Source organism: Schistocerca gregaria, chromosome X, assembly GCF_023897955.1.
Source record: "Schistocerca gregaria isolate iqSchGreg1 chromosome X, iqSchGreg1.2, whole genome shotgun sequence".
Lineage (NCBI taxonomy): Eukaryota > Metazoa > Arthropoda > Insecta > Orthoptera > Acrididae > Schistocerca > Schistocerca gregaria.
Genome location: NC_064931.1, coordinates 494,960,710 through 494,980,556, shown reverse-complemented (window position 1 = coordinate 494,980,556; position 19,847 = coordinate 494,960,710). Strand labels below are relative to the sequence as shown.

General features: G+C 43.2%; 1 protein-coding gene across 3 annotated transcripts in view; it reads right to left on the bottom strand.

Annotated features, from left to right (window-relative positions):
- Positions 1–19,847, bottom strand: part of LOC126299408 (elongation of very long chain fatty acids protein AAEL008004-like) — a 589,530-nt gene that overhangs the window by 127,492 nt on the left and 442,191 nt on the right. For all 3 annotated transcript variants that reach the window (XM_049991293.1, XM_049991295.1, XM_049991294.1), the window contains one exon: positions 11,048–11,128. In XM_049991293.1, the coding sequence (XP_049847250.1) occupies positions 11,048–11,128 (81 nt within the window). The remainder of the gene's footprint in view (positions 1–11,047; positions 11,129–19,847) is intronic.

Genomic DNA, 19,847 nt, shown 5'->3' with positions numbered 1-19,847 from the left:
TGGCTCCGTCAACAAAGTCAAAAATTCTACAGTGGTGGTATCAGCAAACTCGTCTCTCAATGGGAGAAATGTGTTCGTCGCCAGGATGACTATGCTGAGAAAAATGCACTAACCAATCAGAACGTTATGAACACTTATTTAACAGCCGGTATGGCTATCTTTGGCACGGATCACAGCAGCGACGCATCGTGGTCTTGTAGGTCGCTGGAGGAAGTTGGCACCATATCTGCACACACAAGTCACCAATTCCCGTAAATTCCTGGGAGGTGGGCGATGAGCTCTCACACTACGTGCAATCACATCCCAGATGTGTTCGATTAGGTTCAGATCTGGTGGGGGAGGGGGGCGGACACATAAATTGGAACTTGCCAGTGTTCCTTGAATGCTGCATCACATGGCCTTATGATATGACGCATTATCTTGTTGAAAAATGTCACTGCTGCCGGGAAACATGATCGTCATGAAGGGGTGTACGGGGTCTGCAACCAGTGTACGATACTCCTTGGCCGTCATGGTACCTTGGGCAAGTTCCACTGGACCCACTGATGCCTACGTGACTGTTCCCCAGAGGATAATGGAGCCGCCGCCAGCTTGTCTCCGTCCCGCCGCACAAGTGTCGAGGGCCGTTCCGCCGGAAGACGACGGATTCGTGCCTTCTCATCGACGCGATGAAGAAGGTATCGGGATTCATCAAATCATGCACAACCCTACCACTACTCCAAGGTCCATTGCCAATAGTCACGTGCCCATTTCAATCGCACGTGCCGATGTCGTGGTGTTAACATTAGCACATGCATAAGTCGTCGGCTGCGGAGGTAAGTCGTTAGGAGTGTTCGGTGCACTGTGTGTTCAGATAGGCTTGTTCTCTGGCCAGCATTAAAGTCTGATGTTAGTTCCGCCACCGTTCGCCGCCTGTCCTGTTTTATCAGTCTGCCCAGCCTGCAACATCCGACATGTACAATGAAGGGTGGTCGCCCAACCCGACGACGTCTGAACGTGGTTTCACCTTCGTTTCGCCACGTGTTGAAGGCACTCACTACAGCACTTTTCGAACGCACGAGAAGTCGTGCAGCTTCCAAAATTCTTGTGCCGAGCCTCTGGGCCATCAAAATCAGTCCTCGGTCAAACTCAGATAGGCCTCGACTTGCCCATTCTACACACGGACAGCACGTTCAGTGTTACTACACGCACAGTGCGTGTGTCTGACTAGCAGTCTTTCGTCGCCAGGTGACACTGCTATCGCCTGGACGGGTTTATATCGATAGTAGGGAGGTGGTCATAATGTTCTGGCTAATCAATGTATGTAGACATGAAGAATAAAGATGAAGAGTGTTACTAACGTTTGTTTTATTTAGAAAGTTTTAAGAGTTTTGCTCGCGTATCATGTCATTTCTGGAAACCCAGAATCTACTCTGTAGGAATCAGCATGGATTCTGGAAACAGCGATCGTGTGAGACCCATCTCGCTTTATTTGCTCATGAGACCCAGAAACTGTTAGATACAGGCTCCCAGGTAGATGCCATTTTCCTTGACTTCCGGAAAGCGTTCGATACAGTTCCACACTGTCGCCTGATAAACAAAGTAAGAGCCTAGGGAATATCAGACCAGCTGTATGGCTGGATTAAAGAGTTTTTAGCAAACAGAACACAGCACGTTGTTCTCAATGGAGAGACGTCTACAAACATTAAGGTAATCTGTGGCATGCCGCAGGGGAGTGTTATGGGACCATTGCTTTTCACAATATATACAAATGACCTAGTAGATAGTGTCAGAAGTTCCATGCGGCTTTTCGCGGATGATGCTGTAGTATACAGAGAAGTTGCAGCATTAGAAAATTGCAGCGAAATGCAGGAAGATCTGAAGCGGATAGGCACTTGGTGCAGGGAGTGGCAACTGACCCTTAACATAGACAATTGTAATGTATTGCGAATACATAGAAAGAAGGATCATTTATTGTATGATTATATGATAGCGGAAAAAACAGTGGTAGCAGTTACTTCTTTAAAATATCTGGGAGTATGCGTACTGAACGATTTGAAGTGGAATGATCATATAAAATTAATTGTTGGTAAGGCGGATGCCAGGTTGAGATTCATTTGGAGAGTCCTTAGAAAATGTAGTCCATCAACAAAGGAGGTGGCTTACAAAACACTCGTTCGACGAATACTTGAGTATTGCTCATCAGTGTGGGATCCGTACCAGGTCGGGTTGACAGAGGAGATAGAGAAGATCCAAAGAAGAGCGGCGCGTTTCGTCACAGGGTTATTTGGTAAGCGTAATAGCGTTACGGCGATGTTTAGCAAACTCAAGTGGCAGACTCTGCAAGAGAGGCGCTCTGCATCGCGGTGTAGCTTGCTGTCCAGGTTTCGAGAGGGTGCGTTTCTGGATGAGGTATCGAATATATTGCTTCCCCCTAATTATACTTCCCGAGGAGATTACGAATGTAAAATTAGAGAGATTCGAGCGTTCACGGAGGTTTTCCGGCAGTCGTTCTTCCCGCGAACCACACGCGACTGGAACAGGAAAGGGAGGTAATGACAGTGGCACGTAAAGTGCCCTCTACTACACACCGTTGGGTGGCTTGCGGAGTATAATTGTAGATGTAAATAATTCGGATGCATTACTTTCCCGCTCGCCCTCGTAGGTAAAGTAAGTCGCTACAGTAAAAGGCTGTAAGTACACTAGGACAGTTCACTTTGGTTTGAGGTCTGCTGGTTAACTTATTTATGAGCCGGTGTTCTGTCTTTGTAGCTCGCATTATGTTGTTCCCTGACAACGTGAAGTCAGAAGCGAGACGGAATGATTGAGAACGTGTGTCAGAAATGGTGCATTGGTGGGACGACATGAACATTAGCATTAAGTATTTGATCAGTACAATAGGTAGCCCCATTTGATGTATCACTGTTGTGACGATATCTTACAGGTGAGGTAATGGACTGGTGTTTCTCATTAGTGCGTTACGTAGCAGCCTCTAGCCTGTAACAGCGGACCCTCGTTGGCAGCAGTCACGCTCTGTTTACAGCGGACTCTTCTCTAATTATCGAGCAACCGTGAATTGACAACGTCATTCGAAACCCGTTCTTTCAAACTTCTGTCCTGTGCCTGGCTACCGCTACACCATGTCGGAATTCTAAGAGAAGCAGTTCAAATGTGATTCAAAACATTTTTATTCAGAAATTCTACAGTATGAGAAACATAGCATCCTTTTAGGTCTTTACCGTAAATACATTTTATTGTTTTAGGTGACTCACAAGGTTTATGGAAAAGGAATCTAGCAATGCAACATATTTTTATTTGCCATCAGTATTCTGGCTGGTTGGATGCGACCCACGACAACATCCTCTTGTGTGCCAACCTATTCATCTATCAGAAGCAGTAACACCCAAAGTCTTAAGTTATTTGTTGGACATCGTAATGTGTCTGTCTTCACCAACAGATTTTTTTTCCATCTACAGCTTCCTCTAGTATCATCGAAGCTATATGCTGATGTGTTCCTATCATCCTTTCCCCCTTCTTGTCAGTTTCTGAATATGTTCCTTTTCTCGCCGATTCTTCCTAGAACCTCCACATTTATTATCAGTCTACCTAATTTTCAACATCCTTGTATAGCACCACATCTCAAACACAAATAAAGTGAAGAGCCAAAGAAACAGGTACGTCTGACTAATATCGTGTAGAGCCCCCACGAGCACGCATAAGTGCGGCATCAGGACGTGGCATGGACAAAAATCAAATCTCCGACTTCATAAATAAGTAGTGCTGAAGGGAAAGTGCTGTCCATAAATCCGTAATAGTATGAGAGGGTGGAGATCTCTTCTGAACAGCACATTGAAAAGCATCCCAGATATGCTCAATAATGTTCATGCCTGGGGAGTTTGGTGGCCAGCAGAAGTGCTTAAACACAGAAGAGTGTTCCTAGAGCCACTATGTAGCAATTCTGGACGTGTGAGGTGTCGCACTGTCCTGCTGGAATTGCCCAACTCCGTCGGGATGCACAATGGTCATGAATGGGTGATCAGGCAGGATGCTTACGTACATGTCACCTGTCAGAGTCATATCTGGACGTATCAGGCTTCCCATATCACTCCAACTGCTCACGCCTCACACCATTACAGAGCCACCACCAGCTTGAACAGTCTCCATACACGTACACGCCCATCTGCTCGATACAAATTGAAACGAGACTCGTCCGACCAGGGAATTTGTTTCCAGTCATCAACAGTCCAATGTCGGTGTAGACGGGCCCAGGCGAGGCGTAAAGCTTTGTGTCATGTAGTCATCAAGGGTACACGAGTGGGCCTTCGGTTCCGAAAGCCCATATCTATGATGCTTCGTTGACTGGTTCGCACGGTGACACTTGTTGATGGCCCAGCATTGAAATCTGCAGCAATCTGCGAAAGGGTTGCACTTCTATCACGTTGAACGAGTCTCTTCAGTCGTCGTTGATCCCGTTCTTGCAGGACCTTTTTCTGGCAGTTGCGATGTCGGAGATTTGATTTTTTACTGGATTCCTGAAATTCAGGCTACACTCGTTAGATGGTCGTACGGGAAAATCCCCACTTCATCGCTACCTCGGAGATGCTGTGTCCCATCGCTCGTGCACCGACTATAACACCACGTTCAAACTCACTTCAAATCTTGATGACCTGCTATTGTAGCAGCAGTAACCAATATAACAACTGCGCCAGACACTTGTAGTGTCATATAGGCGTTGCCGACCGCATCGCCGTATTCCGCCTGTTTACGTACCTCTGTATTTGAATAAGCATGCCTATACCAGTTTCTGTGGCGCTTTAGTGTATAACAGACTAAATTGGTTCTATTAAGTGCAGAATTGTAATTTGTAATATTTTCTACACTATCGTCAGATAAGTTAATTCTTCAAAATTTCGGAAGAATTTCATGTAATTTTATTTCAAACTGTAGCCTATTCTACAGTGGATAATGCAAACGCTTCGTGAGAATGTACATACAGTGTCGCAATATTTGAAGTGCATTACTTTGGAATATCCTTAATTGAATACTACCAAACGAAGCAGGATTGTATTACTATAACAGTAAACGACGGATACACGTGTCTTCACGGAAGCATCATTTAGCTGCGTGTGATAGTGTCTGTGATTGCGAAAACAATTCAGAAACAAGTAAATATACGTAATTCTTTCTTATGAGCTACAACTTACTCACATCGTTGTTAGCAAATGGGAAAGAGATATTTGAGCTTGATACAGTAGAGGAAACAGACACGCAAAGTCAGTTCCAAAATAACAGATTCGAAAAAAATGACATTTCACGTAGCACCATATGACCATGCATTAGCAACCATCGCCAATTGGGATATGTGGCCGGCATTGATGCCTGAATCTTCTCCAAGTGTGAAGAGTACTGAAAGCCTCGGATATTGAAATATTTTGGTTTTGAGACTTCCCCAGGAATGAAAAATTCAAATTTCACACGCTGTTAGGTTTATTATCTTGTGAAATGAAAGAAACATTGCGTCGAATATAGCATAATCGTTTCCGATACTTGCAATAAATATTCGGGCATACAGCTATTCAGCTAAGATTTTGAGCTCCAAAATACACTTTGAGGACTTTTTGAACACCTGCTTCTATCTGGAACTATAGCGTTTGCTTGCTACGGGAATAATCCAATAAAATAATGAACTGCTCTTTCCCTCGCTATACGGGAGAAAATACGACAGTATTTACCTACACTGTCATTGTACGTTAACTGCAGTACTTTGAAATAGCAATTCACATTTGTAACACTTCACGAATTCGTAACAATTAACTAACAGTTCTAAACTTTGTTCTTGTAGATCACGATGTGAACCATCTGTGGAAGGAGACACAGATTTTACAAAGTAACATGTGGGTGATATGTATTTCATTGGTCTCTCAGCGGAGAGCACTAGAACCCGTGAGAGGCCGCAAACCTACGCCTCTACGGTGGCGCTATAATCGCGAATAATAGTTTCGAATATTGGTGTTGGAAGAATTTTTCACCGGCAGTGTTTGGTCACCATGAAGACAAGAGTTAGTGGAGTAAAGTTTCTTATTATCAAATTTTGCGCCAATGTCGTAGATCGAATTCGCAGTCTCTCCGCTGTGCTTCAGGAAGTGAGAACATCAGGTTGTTTTGATTGAGATCCCTCCTCTAAATTCGGACGTTAGACTCAGAGGTCACCATGGTGCTATTATAAAGGCACATGTGACAGCACCGTTTTCATCCCTTTCTGTCTCTATAATCAGCAACAAGCTCACAAACACGACACAATACTCCTATATGCACCCAAACACACACACACACACACACACACACACACACACACACACACACACACACACCATAGACACAACAAAAGTGCTTAGCGAAGAAATGTGTTCGGTGGGTGTGAATAAAGCCTTCCTAATTTAGACTGCCGAATCCCAAAATTACATATTTATTGAAAATAGTTACTACACATTTATTGAAAATCGTTACCACATTAGTTGGTCGGTTATATATGTAAGAGTGCTGCAGAGTCACAGTTTGTATCAGTATCAGCGGAGAGATATGGAAGATTGGAACATACTGTTTTACATATTTGTTCCCGTTGCACAAAAACAATACGTTTCTGCACAGGGTTTCCTGTTCAAAGCGATTTCTATTCAGTTCGCACTAGAAGCGTGCAACAACGCGTGTGTTCGCACTACTGTAATAATCCGACTTAAAGTGCTGTGCGATAAATAATTTTTCTGACGAGGAAAATACACTCCTAGAAATGGAAAAAAGAACACATTGACACCGGTGTGTCAGACCCACCATACTTGCTCCGGACACTGCGAGAGGGCTATACAAGCGATGATCACACGCACGGCACAGCGGACACACCAGGAACCGCGGTGTTGGCCGTCGAATGGCGCTAGCTGCGCAGCATTTGTGCACCGCCGCCGTCAGTGTCAGCCAGTTTGCCGTGGCATACGGAGCTCCATCGCAGTCTTTAACACTGGTAGCATGCCGCGACAGCGTGGACGTGAACCGTATGTGCAGTTGACGGACTTTGAGCGAGGGCGTATAGTGGGCATGCGGGAGGCCGGGTGGACGTACCGCCGAATTGCTCAACACGTGGGGCGTGAGGTCTCCACAGTACATCGATGTTGTCGCCAGTGGTCGGCGGAAGGTGCACGTGCCCGTCGACCTGGGACCGGACCGCAGCGACGCACGGATGCACTCCAAGACCGTAGGATCCTACGCAGTGCCGTAGGGGACCGCACCGCCACTTCCCAGCAAATTAGGGACACTGTTGCTCCTGGGGTATCGGCGAGGACCATTCGCAACCGTCTCCATGAAGCTGGGCTACGGTCCCGCACACCGTTAGGCCGTCTTCCGCTCACGCCCCAACATCGTGCAGCCCGCCTCCAGTGGTGTCGCGACAGGCGTGAATGGAGGGACGAATGGAGACGTGTCGTCTTCAGCGATGAGAGTCGCTTCTGCCTTGGTGCCAATGATGGTCGTATGCGTGTTTGGCGCCGTGCAGGTGAGCGCCACAATCAGGACTGCATACGACCGAGGCACACAGGGCCAACACCCGGCATCATGGTGTGGGGAGCGATCTCCTACACTGGCCGTACACCTCTGGTGATCGTCGAGGGGACACTGAATAGTGCACGGTACATCCAAACCGTCATCGAACCCATCGTTCTACCATTCCTAGACCGGCAAGGGAACTGGCTGTTCCAACAGAACAATGCACGTCCGCATGTATCCCGTGCCACCCAACGTGCTCTAGGTGTAAGTCAACTACCCTGGCCAGCAAGATCTCCGGATCTGTCCCCCATTGAGCATGTTTGGGACTGGATAAAGCGTCGTTTCACGCGTTCTGCACGTCCAGCACGAACGCTGGTCCAACTGAGGCGCCAGGTGGAAACGGCATGGACTACATCCAGCATCTCTACGATCGTCTCCATGGGAGAATAGCAGCCTGCATTGCTGCGAAAGGTGGATATACACTGTACTAGTGCCGACATTGTGCATGCTCTGTTGCCTGTGTCTATGTGCCTGTGGTTCTGTCAGTGTGATCATGTGATGTATCTGACCCCAGGAATGTGTCAATAAAGTTTCCCCTTCCTGGGACAATGAATTCACGGAATTCACGGTGTTCTTATTTCAATTTCCAGGAGTGTATGTAAGAAACACCAGGAATCTCAGATTCTGTAGAGCTCGTTTCTTACATTGTATACAAACGAATTTAGAAGGAAATATTTGTTAAATAAACGTATTTCTAAGTGTCGTATCACGTAAAAGATTATACACCAGTGCACAGTGAAGAAACCGCCTTCGTCATGTCGTGTATTCAATGACTTCAGACGTACTGGCTGTGTGAATGTGAATTCAAAACAGAATGGTAGGTATTGGTGGCAACGCACTGCTGTTTACACCAGAGTTAGATTCGTAGTGCCAGTTGCACACATTCCTTTTTTTATAAGCACTTTGGTTTCCCGGCTTTGGCCACGACATTCCGTATTTCTCTGCTCCCTCTGCTTTTCTCACAGCGTCGGAAATCGAAATCGGGTAGAAACAAGGATGCCTTGCCAGCTCATCTTCATCCTAAAAAGACTTCAGATTTTGCACTGAGTACTTCGGAGTCCAACAATCCGTGTGTTGGTGGAGCACATCTGTACATCTGTGATACGACATTAAAATGAAAAATGTGATTAAAATACAAGTATTGTGGTTTTACAAATACCGGCGAAAAGATGAAATATTCTCGACTTGTCACAGAGAAGGAGTTCATATCAACTAAAATTTATTGTTTTATGCTGTGACACGTTGAACAATGGCGTTAGTTAACTTGATCTGCAGAATAATATTGTTTATACGACTTTTTAATTGATGAGACTAGAATGCTCCGTCGTCACAAAATTCTATGTTTTGGCCAGTTCATGACCAATAGGAAATCGTCCAAAGTTGATGAAAATTTATAAGTACACTGATTCTTCATTTTAGACTCTTAACAAATGGGTGGCAGATCCAAACGTGTCTGAACTTTCCTAGGACCAACGTTGAGAAACTGCAGTCGTAGATGGAAACACCGAGAAACTGAACAACTAGGTGTTGGACAATTGGTAATTAATCGCATAATAAGAAGCTGATACCATTCACACAAGAAGAAACGATAAAGTACATTTTACTTGAAGAATTAACTATGAGAAAAGTTTGATGTCTCGTTTACCGATAGCTGACAAAGACTAAAAGCAAAAATGAATTTCTTAGCAATGTTTCTTTAGTTTCAAAAATAAAACGATTGATTTTGTCCTCTTAACTGTAGGGCAGGCACGAGTCTGCCACTCCCTGCTAAGAACTAATTAGCAGTCAAAGGGCGTGTGTGGAAATCAGCAAAGAACAACGAATTTGGCAGGAAAGAAATGCATAATGGATCTTATGACTGATTGCCTTTCAAAGCACCATACAGCCGCAGATGTGTATTTGTCAGATCTCTAACTATCAGTCTTCAGGGGTGGAATCAACTCCCTGGAAAAGTGTTCGAAACAGTGTATTGAACAAAAAAATTGGCAATGTCGAGATAAAGCTATTTCTTTAGACTCGAAACCAGAGTCTCTTCCTTCAAGAACAAGAACTCTTCACCTTGTAATCACAGAAAAGGCTTTCGACCCAAGCCAGATACTATCCATTAGACACATAGACCTCGATGGACTTGGTTAAATATATAGGTGTCACAATCAATATAATGTTAACTCTGCGATCGCACGTTAATAGTGCGATCAAACAAAGATTGCTGCCTTTTCAACCAGCTGTACCTACTGTAAAACCAGCATACAGTCAAACAACTGAAAACTCTTCATTTGGCGTATTATGATACTGCCGGCTGTATCATAGTTCGGAACCGGGTTCAGTGGCATCTGACTGCTACTTGAAAAACCTGAAACCACTGGAGAACAAAGCCGTTTGTGCAAAGCCAGTGCTGGCAATTACACGCTCAGCTTACATATTTGGCAGCACTTAGGCTACTCATTAGTCTGCCAGTTCGTGGAGGACGAATCTAGGAAATTTTATGCAAAAGCAATAATTTCTACACTAGACCTTATTAGATCAAATGTGGCTTTGAGAGACTTTTAATACTCATACACATACCCACGAGAAAGACAGACACTCTAATACGCATACCCATTTAAACTATTAATATTCGAAACACATATTTCACTGTCAAGTCAGAAGGGGTTAACACCAAGTGGAACTTCTGTATAACCCTACGACCCAGATAATCTCTCTCCTTAGGACTTAATCGTTTAATAGCAATTCAGGACATTGCTGATATGATACATTGCGACCAAATCTAGTTTATCTCTTTCTCAGATCTGGATTATGCTAAGATAACCCGAAACAAACCAGTTTTATTTTTCACTCCAGAGGTGACTCTTACAGGCTACTAATGTTTTTCTTATGGAATATTTATGTACTCCGCCATTTAAATCCATAAGAGTGATATAATAACACATTTTGATTAATATTGTCATTCTAGAAAATGGGTTAATAAACAAATGCTACAGATATAAAAATTTTGGAACTTCAGTTAGTGCATGCATTTTTTTAAACCGTGTACCAGTGAAGTCAATCGAAGTTAAATGGTTAAAATGTGCAGCAATAATGGAGACTACTATTTCACAGAAATTGGCACCTCATGGTTTTATTTTATTTTATTTTATTTGACACCAGAATTGGGAACCACAGGAGTTATGTCTCACTTTGGGTTCCATTCTCTCTCCGAGGACCAATTTAAACTGAGAAGGCAGCGTCAAATCATCTCCACTGAAATATGGCCCACGATGACAGTAACACATTCTCTCTTGCTCCTCTCGACACGAAAATTAGTAAGAAAAATTAATATTTATACCAGACTCTTTAAATAAAAATGCACACACAGTGTAGCATCTCTGGCAAGTACGATGATCCACGAAGAGTTGTCGATGATATACAAAGAAATCTAAACAACGTACATTTGTCATTTCTATAACGAAAAAGTAAAGCAAGTTAGTTTACTCACCCTTAGCCCCATTGGGCTGTATGAATAATCTACGGGTTGGCAACGGAAGCTGTAGTGACCCGCCCATCCACTCTGCAGGTACTGAAACATACAGATACATGAAAGCAATTTAACAGATTGGGTGAGATTTAGTAACACACACTACAGTAAACAGAAGTATTATGCTACAAAGAATAAATATTTTAATAACACAATATTTTATACGAGATCTATTGAATGGGCAGTGCGTATTGCCAACGGACTAGTACAGTAAGAAACGAAGATTTTCGCTATTTATCTGGAGAGCAACGCACAAGTGGCAAATAGAGAACACGATAAACACCAAAATCATTGCCTTTCTGTTGTGTTCAATCCACAATTTAATTGCACTGATTTCACATCCGTTACACTATGATTTAACAGGTGGGACGGGGCTGTTACTGCGCTTGCTACTGCAATGAATGGAATCTTATTTCTCAGAAATTGTGGGTTGCTAGTCCAACCAGCCAGCTGCCTAACCCCATCAGTACGGATATGTGTTACGACGATTTCTTGTGTATGATCGTGGACTATACCTTCCGTCATTGCTCTTTACCTGAGCTAATAGTCCCTCAGCAATGATCTCTGCATCTACAGTACGCTAAATATACCATAAATACCAGAAAGCTGAATATATTCTGCTCTACGACCAGGGTTGCTCATCTTTTTGTGCTTCTAAATAAATAAAAAAATTGGAGATTATACCTTCAAGTATGAAAAAAACCTTAGGATCACATATAGTAAATCTGATTTTCTGAAATGCGCAAATGGTCATATGTCGTCACGAGTATTAAGTTTTTGTTGTTGTTGTTGTTCTTCTTCTTCTTCAGTTCGAAGAATAATTTGATGTAGCCCTGCACGCTAGTCTATAAAATAGAAGTCTCAGTCCCTGAATAACTATTCTAACCTACGTCCAATCGAATCTGTTCACTGCAGTCAAACCTTGGTCCGCCTTACGTTGTTTGTCCTAAACACAGACTGTTACTATTTTGACTATTAATTGGTAACTGAAGATGTAGCCTGTCAACCTGTTCGTTTTTTTTTAGCTTTTCTCCCCAATTCAACCCATGTAAGCAGTGTGTTTCTCCGAAGAGTCTTCAGGCGCAATTTCTCTGGTCTTTTGGCAGATATTTGCAGTTTAGCTTTTGCAATGTGTAGCTGTAGCCAGACCAAACATAAACACCGCTCATCAAGTCTTTCATGCATCGTCCAGTGTCGACGTCAAGCATAAGTTTGTTTCTCGTTACGATCAACATGATTTCAAAGCGGAATTTAACGTGCCCATTGGATTGAGAGGTCCCAAATTACCCTAGGTCGATATTTGTTTTAAATCATTTTAATCGTAACGGGAAACAAACCAACGGTTTCTGTCGGCACTGGGCGTCGCTCTATAGATTTGATGAGCAGCATTTGTTTAGGCTGACTCCAGCTACACATTGCAAAAACGAAATTGCATATACCTGCCGAAACACCAGAGAAATTCCTCCTGACGACCCATAGGAGATAAACCCTATATAAGTATACATGTCAGAGAAATTGCTCCTGACGACCCATAGGAGATAAACTCTATATAAGTATGCATGTGTATAATCTATCCTTAATGATAGCACGGAAATTCAGATAGACTTACTTTTATTTACACATATAAGAAGTGGCATGGGAGGTGATAGCTTACACCATCTTTAATTGGAACTATGAAGCGAATGTTAGCAACCACCCACCAAGCACAGTTTTGAGTCCTGCTTTCGGAGACTGGGCGACCTTCACATTTTGTAGTGTATCAGACTAACATCAGTTACTTTCGAGATTTCGGCATTTCTTTTTACATACGGAGATATGCAAAATATTCTAACACAGTTACTGAATGAAGTTCACCTATCAATACTTTTGGTCGCCTTTTGGTGCGGTGCTTCACTGCGTAACACTTTTTCATTTGAAGCATCGGTCTCTGATTTTAGTAATCTTTTGATTACCTTCTGACATGTTTGATTGGAGAAACATAAAAACATACTATTTTGTTAAAATATTGCGCCAGACGCTACTCATTATCTGATGGTTCATATCACTTTCCTTGGAAAAATAAAAAAAAATCAGAACAGAAAATTATTATAACAGCTGTATCTGACAAACAGACGTATAAATAGAGCATGTCGTAGGATGGGTGAGAAACTTCAGTTCCGTGGTCTCCTCTTTAAGCACGATTCACTTAAAACCCGTTGCTCTGTACCTAATGGAAATTGTGATAGCGATTTCATCGTGCTTTCAAATGTAATTACACACCGCATCAAACATTAAGAAACAGGAAGAGAAGGTTGCTCTGACTGACGTCTATGGCCTAACTGGTATGAAAGGACTGATGCTGGAAACAGGTTAGCGTACTGGCCGTTGTAGGCTCCCTCATCACAGCTACTGAACAAAACGCTCGTGGCTTACGCTAGTGAGCAAAAACAGTCGAAAACTGCTGCTAGCCAACATTTGTCAGACTGACTGCAGTGGCGCGTAATTACAAAATCTGTTGCAAATCACATACGAACAAATTTCCTTCAGTAGTCAAGCCAAATCACGGCATGCAAAAGCTGACAGCTTTATAGACGGATCAGTATCAGCCAGTATGGTTCTCTGACGTCGTCATATTGGTGGCCTGCTCGCTAGGAAAGCTGAAGCCTGTTAACGGCTGATTCACATTCACGTAACAGAGGTTACTTTGGATTAGAATATCAGCGGGTCTTAGTGCGAGCTGATTTTAAGGACACCAGAGGCGAGCTATCAAATATTTAATATGAGAGGACATTAACATGGCACGTTTCTGTGAGATTCGACTGGACTCAGTGTATTGGGGCCTGAGACCGTACCACCCACATATACAAAAGGACAAATGGTTCCAGATGGTGGTTATCCCAGTGCACATCAATAGTGTACAGTCGGCCAATACTTCCAGAGACCAATATGCTAAAGAAATTCAGAACTTAATGGCTCCTTTACTTACAGGTTGAGGAGCGGACAACGATAGAACGTTGAGAAATGGAGAGCGATAGAAGATAGTGGCCGTAATTTGTTCAGCCAGCCTAACTTTACCTCAAGCTGCTTCGGGAACCCAGAAAACCTACATCTGGGCGATAGGACGTAGATTAGAACCCAGCTTCTTTTTCATTAGAGTCTTGTGCCAAAACAAGTGCGCCACCTTACTGAGTCACTTCAAATGAAGTCTGTACTGATCATGAAACTATGTCGACCTTACAACGTTGAGTCTCTCGATCGAACTTCGATTGCCCTAGATCTCGATCGACACCCTAAAGAAATGTAATCGCCCACAAACACGAACAAAATTTATATGTAACAATCCGGTTTACTTCTTCAACTTGGGTTGAGCATACTCCTAGAGAGGAAGATTTGCATGGTTCACTTGATTTGGGTAATCCCGGGAGACTGACCAACTGCGTAATTGGAAAGGATTTCCTCTTATACCGACACTAGAGACATGGTTCATAAGTGTATCATTTACGTGATGCTGAACACGTGTAGAATGTTGCGTTTGTATTACTGATAGCTACCCTATGGAATAGCAATAAGGTTGCCTTCGAGTTTGACGTTCTTATACATCGGGTGGATCACTAGCAACTGTGTTATATGTCCGCACTCTACGAGAAGTTTAGGATTTAACAGTCTAGAGACCAGAATCACTGCACCAACGCCTCCCTCCTCTCTTACCGACAAAACACCAATCTAGAAGCTTCTTCCACTACCTGTACTTCAACTGGCTAGCTCAAGGTCCAGTGCTAAAGCGATAACATATGCCACAGACTTCTGCAACTGAGGCAGATGTCATATTCATACAACGGCATGAACAGTTATTTTTCTGTTATTTCTGCAATGGTTCCATCAAAGATAGTGTTCTAAAATACATTTTCCTCTGAAAAGTGCCGATTTTTTAAAAAAATTCCAGTTCATTGCACAAACATACTTTACGGTTGTCAAAATTTATCATTGTGTTTGCTACTAAGAGACCAAGATTGACACCACTTTCTGTATCCCATTTCCGTTATCATACCTAGGATATGTAAAATTAAATAAATTCATCTGGACTATTATCATTTACATAGTTATTTTCAGTCTGAAATTTCATACACTGAAATAAAAACACCAAAAAATAATAAATTTAGAGTAATGAAGTATCCGTAATACATTTGTCTAGGCAACATATTTTTAAAAAAATGGTTCAAGTGGCTCTGAGCACTATGGGACTTAACATCGGAGGTCATCAATCCCCTAGAACTAACTTAAGGACATCGCACACATCCATGCCCGAGGCAGGATTCGAACCTCCGCCCGTAGCAGTCGCGCGGTTCCGGACTGAAGCGCCTAGAAATGCTCGGCCACCGCGGCCGGCTCAACATATTTAAGTGATTAACATTGTGGGATCAGTGGTTAATATACGAACGAAATAGGCCATTGCAAATGTGAAGTGGTGATACACCAATAAGCGATGTAACCGCCAAAATGTTGAATGAAAGCATACAAACGTGCATGCATTGTGTTGTACGGGTACCAGATGTCAGTTTGGGGGATGGAGTTCCATGCTTGCTGCACTTGGTCGGTCAGTACAAGGTCGATTAATGCTGGTTGTGAATGACGCTGGGGTTGTCCGATGATGTCCCATAAGTGCTCCACTGGCAGATCTGGTGATCGAGCAGGCTAAGACAGTATGTAGACACTTTGTAGAGGCGTGTTGGGTTACAACGGTGGTATATGGGCGAGCGTTATCCTGTTGAAAAATACACCTTGGAATACTGTTCATGAATGGCAGCAAAACAGATCGAATCACCAGACTTGTGTACAAATTTTCCGTCAAAGTGCGTGGGACAACCACGAGAGTGCTCCTGCTGTCATACGAAATCGCATCCCATACGATAAATCCAGGTGTAGGTCGAGTGGGCCTACGCAGACAGTTTGGTTGCAGCACTCAGTTGGGCTCCTCCTAACCAACACACGGCCATGACTGGTACCAAGGCAGAACCAGCTTTCATTAGAAAACACAACAAACCTCCACCCTGCCCTCGAATGAGCTCTCGCTTGACACCACAGAAGTCGCAAATGGCGGTGGCTTGGGGTCAGAGGAATGCATGGCGTCTGGTTCGAGTTATCCTTGACGTAGCCGATTTGTAACATTTAGTTGTGCTACTGTGATGCCAACTGCTGCTCAGATTGCTGCTGTAGATGCAGTACGATGCCCTAGAGCCATACGCCGAACACGATGGTCTTCCGTCTTGGTGGTGCCACATGGCCGTCCGGAGTCAGGCCTTCTTGCGACGTACATTCTCGTGACCACCGCTGCCCGTAATCATGTACAGTGGCTACATTCCTGCCAAGTGTTTCTGCGGTATCACAGAAGGAACATCCAGCTCTCGTAGCCCTATTACACGACCTCAGTGAGGTACTGATAATGGCGTCCTTGTTGTATTAAAGGCAGTCTTGACTAACATCAACTCACCACGTCCAATCTCAAAGGCAACTAACGCTCACGACCGTTACAGCGTGTACGAACATTTAAAGCAAACTTGATTTTCGTCCTCACTGTGGGGCTACAATCGTCACTCATATGCGACTGGCTTGAAGTCTGAATAGGCATAATCTTTCAGATGTAGAAACACGCCTATCAACTTTCGTTTATGTCGCACAACTTCTTGGTGTTGCGCTTTCTTTCCGTCAGTGAAATTCAATGCTTATTGTCACGATTTTTGTTCCTAGAAATAGCTTTAAATCCGATATAGCTTTTTTATCATCTTATGTTACTGAAAAACAGATAAGACTTAATAAACATTAAAAAAAAAACAATCCTTTAAATATGCGACACGGTGTTCATCAAGTCTTTTACCTCTCTTGGTTCTTTTGAACATATATATATCTCTTTTATTAAGGTACACGACGTTTTTGCAACGTAATAGAGAATACAATATTCGGCTAATGCCAAGAGCTCTTATAGTGGACGCCCTTATCCGAGAGTAAGCGGAGGCACAGAGACAAAACCGAAACTAGGTAAGTGATTATTGCGCTCTTCATTGGATGGGGGCGTATTTTACGCCGCCTAAATGAGCCCCGTGGCGCAGTGCAGGTGCGGCCGGCGCGTAATGAAGCCTGCCCGGAGCAAGGACACTGCAAAATTAAACCCGCCCCTGCCGTGTCACCGGCAATCTGTCACAGCAGAAAGAAGCGCCTAGAAAAGCTGTTTCAACTAAGCTAACGTGGCTCCCCTCGTTAATTAAAGAACCGAAGTTAAGCTACCGTAGTGGCGGACGCGTGGTCTCTAGCGACACCCGACGGAGCTCTACCGCTGCCCTACTATGGCAGGCTGAAAAGTTCGTGACCTGCCACAGAGATGGCTTCGGTATCAATGATATTTTGTTTTCATCATATTGTTACTTGTTTTGTAATACCTGAAGTCGAGGGTCAACTTCATGTACAAAATAGTTTCACTTGTATGTCTCTGAGTATTAGTCGTATTGAGTGTTTCGTTCAGATGAACAAATCTGAATACCTTAACGTCATAAAACTATCGAGAAAGTGCACAGTAGGATATTGGTCGATCAACAGTTGTAGGTTTACGAAATAGCTGATGCGGAAAGCAAAAAATCAAAAGGAAGCGCGAAGAACATTGTGCATCAAGAAGTAATTATGGGCGCTAAACAGCGAGGTCATCGATCCCATAGGATTCGGTAAGCATTGGGAAGGAAGTCGGTCGTGGCCTTTCAAAGAAGCCATCCCGGCAATTGCCTGAAGCGATTCAGTGAAATCACGGAAAACCTAAATCAAGATAGCCGGACGCGGGTATGAACCGTCTTCGTCGCGAATGCGAGTGCAGTGTGTTAACCACTGCGCCACCTTGCTGGCTAAGTAACCATGTGAAAGCTTTGTGCAAGATAGCTGCTCCAGTTGTTGAAAGTTGACCAGTAGCAAATAATCGAAAAATGCTTCCTCAGTAGTTTTCAATCGTTTTACAAAGAATCCAACTGATTTTGTGTGTCGGGCTGTTACTGTTGATGACACGTGAGTAGAGATTTAAAACTACCGTAGACTACGGTAGTTTTCCTAGTAGCTTTCGTCAGTTAAGACGGTAACCGCGTTACCTGTATATTAGGTGTGTTGCGTACCTGTCGGACTTTAGTTAATTTCGATCGCTTTATTTGGGTATGCGATCTGTGTCTTACTAGAGTCTCGTAGAAGCTGGAAGAAGTGAGTAGTCTAGAAACCGAATGAGGATATATAAAGAGCTGCGTAATCTACGGAACATTTCCGTTCTACATAGTTATCCTCCTGTCTGTTACTTAAAAATAAACAGTATTTATAGCAAAATTGAAATTGTCGATATTCAGTTAAGGTTATATTCGAAAAGTTTTATATGTAACACGAAACAGAGGGATATTGTAGCAAAAATAAAAACAAAACATATATACAGATTCATCGTATGGCGCCGAAAACGAAATTTCCTAATATATATGTGTGTGTCAAATAAACTGGTATACCTGCATAATATCGTGTAGGGCTCCGGCGAGCACGTAGAAGTGCCGCAACACGACGTGGCATGGACTCGACTAACGTCTGACTAATGTCTGAAGTGGTGCTAGAGGGAACTGACACCATAAATCCTGCAGGTCTGTCCACAAAACCGTAAGAGTATCAGGGGGTAGAGATCTCTTCTGAACACTACGTTGCAAGGCATCTCAGATGTGCCCAGTAATGTTCATGTCTGGGGAGTTTGGTGGCCAGCGGAAGGGTTTAAAAAGTCAGAAGAGTTTTCCTGGAGCCACTCTGTAGCAATTCTGGATGTGTGGGATGCTGCATTGTCCTACTGGAAGTTCCCAAGTCCGTCGGAATGCACAATGAAAACGAATGGATGCAGGTGATTCGAAGGATGCTTACGTACTGTAAGCGTACAAGCTGTGTGGGGAGATTAGAGCGCCAGTTTCCCGCCGCAGAGCACGTGGCTGGCGGTTGCTACGGGGCCGTGGCGAGCGGCTAGCGTTATACGACCATGGAAAAACACGAGTGGACGCTAGGCAGGGTACATATGGCCGTGTTTCCGCGCTTGAAGAAATTTGTATGTCAGAGAAAAGTTGATAAAAACAAAACTACAAGTGACACGGAGGTGCGAGTTGGAACTCATGGGCAGAAAAAATATGTAAAACTAAATTAGCTAGACGCGCCACAAAAATATATAATAGTTTAAAAGTTATTGTCGTCTCAAAAATTGTAAATTTATGAAAGTTCGAAAGCTAATATCTCGGCAATGCTTTGGCCGATTAATATAAACAAAGTCTCTACGGATGCGGTTAGTAGGGCTGCATTGAACAATCATAACCGATTTAGCATGATCTGTACCATTTTTGAATGAGAGGTCGGAATATGGGATTCGACTGAGAGAAACTGCGTTTTTGGTAATAAATAAATATAAAGAGACGAAACTAACGGCAGCATTCTAAAGTTTAAAGACCTAGATGAGTAATTAAGTATGTATTTTTATTTGTTTATTTATGTTTAGTATCAAAAATCCGGGAAAAGCAAAATCACATCACAAGAACGTTTTTTTCTGAAAAATGGTGGTAGATACAGAAAATTGGACCTTAATAAATAATCTTCAGTGGAGCCAACTGAAACAAATAATTAAACAGTTTTCGTAACAGCCTGAGAACGAATACCAGAAACTATTAACTCAGTCCAAAGTATATCTAAAACATAAAAAAGAATGAAAAAGGGCAGACAAGCAGGAAGGGATACCTGAAAGCAACGT